The 7,686-nt window shown below is 37.2% G+C and overlaps 1 protein-coding gene across 1 annotated transcript; it reads left to right on the top strand.

Annotated features, from left to right (window-relative positions):
• The first annotated feature begins 226 nt into the window (after positions 1 to 226).
• On the top strand, positions 227 to 7,370 carry LOC149567697 (RING/FYVE/PHD zinc finger superfamily protein). Its single transcript, XM_089820959.1, has 4 exons — positions 227 to 748; positions 1,480 to 1,698; positions 5,646 to 6,269; positions 6,433 to 7,370. The coding sequence occupies exons 1-4, from the start codon at positions 270 to 272 to the stop codon at positions 7,205 to 7,207; spliced, it is 2,097 nt and encodes a 698-aa protein (XP_089677085.1). The 5' UTR covers positions 227 to 269; the 3' UTR covers positions 7,208 to 7,370.
• Positions 7,371 to 7,686: the final 316 nt, after the last annotated feature.

Raw genomic sequence — 7,686 nt, 5'->3', positions numbered from 1 at the left:
CCCAAAATATTTAATTTTTAAATATCCAAAAAACAATGTAGTAATAATAATAATAATAATAATAATAATGAAAGTAAGATATAATTTTGAAAAATACACGAATACGCTCTTTTTACTATTACAGGTGGGAAACAAAAATCTCGCCCTTAGGGGGAGGAAAAGGCCGGCAAAGGAAGATTAGGGATGATGCAAAGCTATATATAGATCTGTGGGGAGTTTTGAAAAGAAGGGCAAAGGGTCAGTTTTGCCAAAGGGGGAGAAACACAGGCATGGTGGTGAGCAGGCCTATGAAGCGACTGAAAAGGGTAGTGGCTGAGGCAGACACAGACTCTGATTCTTCACACTCTTTTTCCTTTCACAAGTTTGGCGATGGAGATAGGGAGCGTTTTCAAGGCCCCTTTCGCTCTAATATAAGATCGTTTCTGGAATGGTTTGCGGAGGGCCCTTTGGCGCTCAAGATCTCCTCTCCTCCACTTGTGCAGAGATGGAGAATCGGGTTTCGATTAGGCGGTGATAAGATTTTCGTCGTACTGAATGTTGTGGAAGAGAGAGTTGCAGGAGAAGAGCAACAAGAAGATCAACAGGATCAGGATCTAGATCAGGATCTCCATTGTAGTCACTGCCGGCTTGCAGGTTGGAATGGAAACCCTGTCTGCAATAGAAGGTATCACTTCATAATCCAAGCGGAGGCTGCCCTCAATACAAAATGTCCCTGCTGCCAGGCTCTTTTTCGGCCCTCTTTACCAAGGTCGTATTTACTGATCTGTATATTCAATGTTTTTCATTCACATTTTACAATAATTTCTTACGAGTGGTGTTTTCGCTATAATTTATCAAAAGTCAAGTCGCCTATGTTTATGGTGGCTAGGAAAAGTTATCGGACATTACGAGGTTCACTTCGCATTTATTATAGTTGGGTGATGATCAGATTCATTTTACACATTTGGTATTTAGGTCATGCATTAGAATTTTGCTAGTCAATTCATCCCAGTTACGTTGCACCACCAACAAGTTTAATCATTTACTTTCCCATAATCAGTGAAGGCGCCTATTGCATAACCTTTACCAAGTTTTGTATCTTAGGAAAATTCACTATGGAGATTTTCCAGATTTAGATTCAGCTCTTTTGAGAAAACTCATCTTACCCATATATATATAGCCTTGGACAAGCGTGGTCTACGCCAAGCTTTCGGCCAGTACGCCCTGATTCTTTTGTTTTGATTGGATTTATTATATATGTTTTTGAGTTCTCGTGGTTGAAAACTCATCTTTTCCTTTATCTTGTATGGCTTTACAAAACTCTGTTCCGTGCTAATCTTTGTGGCCAATGTTCCTGGATGCCTTTATTGTGTTTGGTATTATTTTTATGGACTTGAAGACCCTACCTGCTTTGTGCTATTCTTTTGGTCAATGTTCTTGGATGCTTTTATTCTTGCTGATACTAATTTTGTTGTTTTTGAATGGTCGTGGTTGTTTCAGATGCAAAGTTTGTGATTACGAGATAACCAAGGAGACTGATCTGGAAGAGGAGAGTCAGCTAGCTCTGGAAGATTCGACTCACTTGCTACATGGGATTATTCATGCAAATGGATTTGGTCACCTGCTGAGAATAAATGGGCGGGAAGGTGGTTCTCAATTTCTTTCTGGGTGTGATATCATGAGTCTCTGGGACCGAATATGCATTATGCTAAGGGTCAGGTAAAAATTTCACCATCAATATTTGAATTTTAAGATGATGAAATGCATGCCCAAACTTCATTATACTTTAAGTCATCTAATAATTCATATCCATTCGCTGTTTCATATGAAACATAAAAGATTCGAAAGACAACCGCCTTGTAGGGGTAAGAGCTTACTGATATTTGCTTGTGGCTGATATATTTTGCTCTGTATTTAATTCAGGGCTATTTTTAATAAGGCAACTCTTGTGACGTGATGGTTTTGGAAGCTGATTTAGATTGTAATTGCTTTATCTCACTTGAGAGCCTCTTCTTGAAGAGAGTGTCTTTTACGTGATGAAGGAACCTCTGAAGTCCATACGGGAAAATGAGATGGAAAGCAATTATTGTAAAATGTTATCTCTGAGGAAGACCATGATCAAGTAGGCTGGAGGCCTGCTTAGATTGTTGAGAGCTTCCTCTTATGAAGCATGAGGGCACAAGGTCCAATCTCCCCCAGTCACCAGTTATGTTAAAAAGTTAACTTGGCGCACTGCAGTTTATAGAGGTGCTATACCCGATTCCTACAGTCTAAAAAGAGACCATGAATAAACACCCTAACTATATTTTTGAATTAAGTCCATCCATATTTATTTGTCACGGGACTGAGAATCTTCTTAATGCTTAGGATGGGATTATGTCCATCATCTGATACATGAGCTGAATTACAGCAAAACAATTATTGTATAATTTCATTATGTTAAATTAGGAAATATTAAAGCAGCAGAAAATGATCTGCAAGTCACCATTGCTAAGTCTGATAGCATGAGCCTGATTTAAATGCATGCATCGCCTATATGGTTGAAGCATTTATTTTGTGAGGGTGAACTAAAATTCAAGATTTTTCTGCTGTAGATTTCTTGGCCGTTCAATTTCAAACATCAGTGCTTCTACTATTTGATCATATTCCATATCAATAGAGTTCCATTGCACTACTCTGTTCCTCTGAAGCTGGATTACCTGGGTCTTTTACCAGTGCTGTATAATGTGGGCAACTTAATGAAATGTATGATAAACAGTTATTCTACAGGCTTCTACTAGATAAATTTATTCATTTATCAAAAATTAAGGTTGCATGCATAGTAGCAGTAGTTTTCCACTTCTAGATTGCAAGCTCATTTTAATGCTTAAGTCCTATTTAATTTTTATTATTCCAACGCCAGGTTTTTGTAATTCAGTTGAATTTCTGTGGAGTTATTGAGCCATGTTAAACTGTCCGTAAAGTGCTCCTTTTCTTCTAAGTATGCAGCACTCTTCACTGCCTGTCAAGTGTTTTAAAGGCAAGATATTCTATCTTTTGATATTCCTGAGCTTCACTTGACACTTCTAAAGTACTGACTCTTCTGAAGTACTGGAAATTAATATTTAAGTGAGTTCCTCCAACAGAACTTTCTGAGCACCGTATCGATGCTTCAAAATGTTGTTATGTAAGAAGTAAAAATATATATATTTTAAATTTTTTTGGATAAGTGGTAGGATCATAAAAGTATTTGTATACATGGCATTATGCTGGGCGCATAACTTGCCATAAGCAAAAGCTTCTCTACACAAGCAGATAAATAGGTAGAAATAAGCGGACAGATATGGGCAAAAATACAGAAATGCTTTATCATCAAAAGGTAGATACACTTGCACAAGTTTTAAAACCAACGCAAAATATGAACAAATTTAGGTTTCTTCCACATCAACAATCAGATTCCCTTTGGGATTATTTAGCTAGGTGCTCCTTAACCATCTTTCACATGAATTAGTTCATCCATTCCGTTCTTGGAGCTGGTTTGATATCAGTAATCTTTTTGAGAAACAAACAGCCTTCAGCTGTTATGCTGCAATGCTACATAATGGAAATAGCTTTGGAATTACCCAAGAAAGGTTACCATCTCGGTTGGGCTGGAAATTCCACTGCCCAGATGAGCTGCCACTAACATTGAGTTGAGGTCACCTAGAAAAACAGATTGAATCACTCTCTGAATCAATGATAGTATCTTTTCTTATGACTCAGAAACAAAGCTACAAATCATGGTGAGATGTCCATGATGACATGCTGGCAGCCTCTGCAACTAAGAATTTCGCCCCCAAGACCAACTTCAACCTCTGGTCCATTATGAGACAGTTAATACACCATTTGTCAACGAGGACGTTGCAACTGAATGGGTGTATCCATCTCAGCACCTAAGCTGATTTTATCAGAGGATAAGGGCGTAGTGTGAAAATATCTTGCGCGACCTATTTATATCTCAACATTGCAAGGAGGAAAATGGTTGCTATACTTTTAACCCAGAGAAATTGAAATTCCAAACTAAATAGAGCAGATATTAATCTTGTATACTTGCAATGAAATGACAAAGGTTGACTGCGCACCAATGTGAAAGGCCACTTGGTCAAATGTGGGAAGATGTGGAGTCAATACAGGGACTTCCAGTCATAAGCGACCAAATGTCAGAGAGAAGGGATATCAGCTAACGAGCAAATAGAACAAGATAGGTAAACCTAGGCATTAGCGAATTGCTGTTGCACTAGTACACTAACATTGCATCAAACTTTGAATCATCTGGGAGTTGAGGTGAAAGCAAGCCACCTCTCCATCAGTAGCTAGGTTAGAAAGAGTGTTGGCTGCTGAGTTGGCCTCGAAAAATTTGATTCTCCAAATGACTGGGAAAATACTTAAGCGTAGTGAGAATGTGATCTAATATCACTTGAAGTCTTCAACTGGTTATGGAGCAACATTAAATAACATTAGTGACCACTAATGGATCCCCTTTGATTTCTAGATGGGTGACCCACTTGGCCTCATGTAGCTTTAGGCTGCCATGAAGAAGAGTTTGGAATTGGTTCCAGTAGCTAAAAGGAGTGACGAGGAGAAGATTGTTTTCCCCTGAGAGTCTCGTAATGATAAAATACAATCAGCTCCAGATGGACCTCTATTGCCGTCCTCTAGAAGCTCTGTCAATATTAATTTTATCCGGCCCTGGATCAAGCAATGCCCAAGTAGCCCCATCAGCGGAGATATTTTTCAACTATTTATTCTATAGAATCTATAGCGCTGTTAATCTACAGATGACCTTTATGGTCCTACCATTGGCTATCATGTCAGTAGATTTGGTGCTTAGGAAACACTTTATTTATTGTTACATGTCAATGGAAACCAGTGGCAACCAACTGATCTTTATCTGGGTTCATCAAAATAAGTAGGAATGATCTAGCAGCAACCATATGAAGCTTTTATCCAGGTTCATCAAGAACAGTACACAGGTCAAATATGTTTGGATGGGTGATTTCAGTACACAGGTCAAATATATTTGAATGGGTGATTTTCAGGAAGTCCCACTGCTTTATCTGTTTGAGCATCATCTATATTCATTGAGTGCCAAGTGTTCCATTTTTTTTGAGAAATAGGTTCTTGTGACCTATTTATTACTCATGAAATATAAAGGTCAATAAATTTGACAAAAAAATTAGACAGTTGAATTCCGATAGCAATATCAGAAATTTGATTTGCTGTGAAAAATATCTTTTATCAAATAAACTTGTATTAAACAGTGATAAAATTAATAATAAATAGATATGTGCGACATGGATGCTGTAATACCTCCTTACATGGGTACTCTAAAATAATGAGCTGATATGCTGTTGCTAAAGGATTAGCTTACTTGTTTATTTGATTACTTTTTCAAAAATTACTTCTTTGTCATCTTATGTATGTTTTGTTCATCCAGAAATCGTGTTTTGGTTAATAAACTTGTATGCGATGGAAGGAATAGACTGTTAGATGTATGCTACACATTTTTTTTCCAGCATTTGCATTATCCTCAATACAGTGAATGATACCGCATGAGCAAGGAAGTTCCACTTAATTATTTTTGGAATTTATCATAATAAATTGAAAGTTGTTTTAAGCTAACAAAATGATTGTAAAATTTGTTTCAGGAAAATTAGTGTTATGGACGTTTCAAAGAAATATGGGCTTGATTATCGCTTGATGCATGCTGTGGAAAAAGGGCATCCCTGGTATGGGAATTGGGGTTATGAATTTGCAACTGGAAGTTTTGCTCTAACATTTGAATCATACAAGACAGCTGTTGAATGCCTCTCAAGAACCCCTCTGGTCTCAATCCTTTCGGATGTGGGCAAATATGATAGACAACTGGAATGCACTATACAGTTCTATTGTTCCTTGTCTCAGAAGCCAATTGTGACAGTTCAAGATTTGATATGTTTCATCATGGGGTTGTTGCATAAATTCCATGATTGTTCTGTTGCAAGTAAATGGCCAGTTTTCTCTTCTATATATACATATTCTCCGACCATGGAGCCTGTTGAGTCTAGATGGTCATCTACGGAGGTTGATCAGATTTCATCTGCCATGCTCAGAATTCTACAAGCAGCAGATAGATCAAAATGGATAACATGGCGGAATCTAAAAGGAACGATGCCTTTTTCAAAAGAACCTGAGCTTGTTAATTTCGTGCTGAAAATTTTAGAAGGAAAGGTTTTGGCAAATCAGGTTGTGCAGTGTAGGCGTATGTTTTCCACTCGAACGCTAGAATACAGGTTGGTTTGTTACTCATTTTGTACAATGCTAATTCATTTTATTACATTTGTAACAGTACAAGTACATCCTAATAGAGCTTTTCGCGGACATTTGATAGCCATGGAAAGCAAACATTAAATATAGGCATTTAATGAGCCAATTAAATAATGAATGTAAATACAGGTTGGAAGACATAGGCAGCACAGATACTGAATCACATAATAAGAATCTTGGTAATACTAGGCAGTCCATGCAAGAAAATGTATTGGAAGACTTGAAGATGATTTATCATGCTTTCTTTCAGCCTTTGCCTACTGCTGCCCTTTGGCATTATGGGCTAGGCAAGAAATTTGCTGATGCCTCAAGAAAGCTGCTAGACTGTAAACAGTTTACTAAAGATTATGAAGTAAAACATCCAATTGTGTTGAAAGACTCTTGCCAAATAAGAGTCATTGCCATTGCTGAGATTTTAGATGAACCGGAGACTGTTGAGAGACCTCCACCTGAGCTATTGGTATTGCCACAAAATGCTACTGTAGCTGATCTAAAGCAAGAAATTATAGAAGCATTTGTAGATGTTTATATTTGTTTCAAATGGTTTCAAGTACATAATATTCCTGAGCTTCAGGGTAGGGAAGATTCAGTTGACTTGATGGGTCTTCTAGGACCGGAGAGTGTTGTGACTGTTCAAGGTTGTTTCTTTGGTAACGTATCCATGTTTAGGACAGAGCGAGGCAATCAAATTTGGACTGTTAAATGTTTTTGTGGTGCAAGGGAGGATGATGGAGAGCATATGATTCAATGTGATAAATGTCAGGTGTGGCAACACACCAGGTGTGTTGGTATTCTAGATACAAAGGGTGTGCCCCAAACATTTATATGTAAAGAGTGTAAAGAAATATTATCTAGAACAAGTTGTCATTCTGGTCATAATATGTTGGGAAGCTCATCTGTGTAGAATTATTTAATGAGCTACTTCTTTTGTGACAGAAAATGGGCGTATACTAACAGAGAATTTTTTGTCTTAGAAGCTCTATAAGCTAATCACTCGCTATAATGTGCAGAAAACTGCATCTTGCCCATGCTTTTACTATATTTGATTTTATTCTATTCCTCTTAAATGATTTAATTTCTGTAGTCTAAATTCAATTTTAAATTAACTGCTTCAAGCAATTTTGTAAGTTAAACAATCTGTTTGATCTTAATTTTGTACACTAGAATTTTTTATTCTACTTGTGCAATTGAAAACGATTGCGATCAGCTTGCTTAGATGCTCTTGGGCTGTTTAACAAGTTTAACATTTCTGTTTATAAAAAGACACTGCTATTCTCTTTGAAGCAACCCCTTGATGAATCCTGTATACCTATGATATAAAAGTTCTGCACAAAATTATTTATGCAGATATTTTGTTTTATGTTGACTTTTACACCAGAATTG

The sequence above is a fragment of the Cupressus sempervirens genome, chromosome 3 (assembly GCF_028749045.1).
Source record: "Cupressus sempervirens isolate cs-2001-9-10 chromosome 3, ASM2874904v1, whole genome shotgun sequence".
Taxonomy (NCBI): domain Eukaryota; kingdom Viridiplantae; phylum Streptophyta; class Pinopsida; order Cupressales; family Cupressaceae; genus Cupressus; species Cupressus sempervirens.
This window is presented reverse-complemented; position numbering and strand designations above follow the sequence as displayed.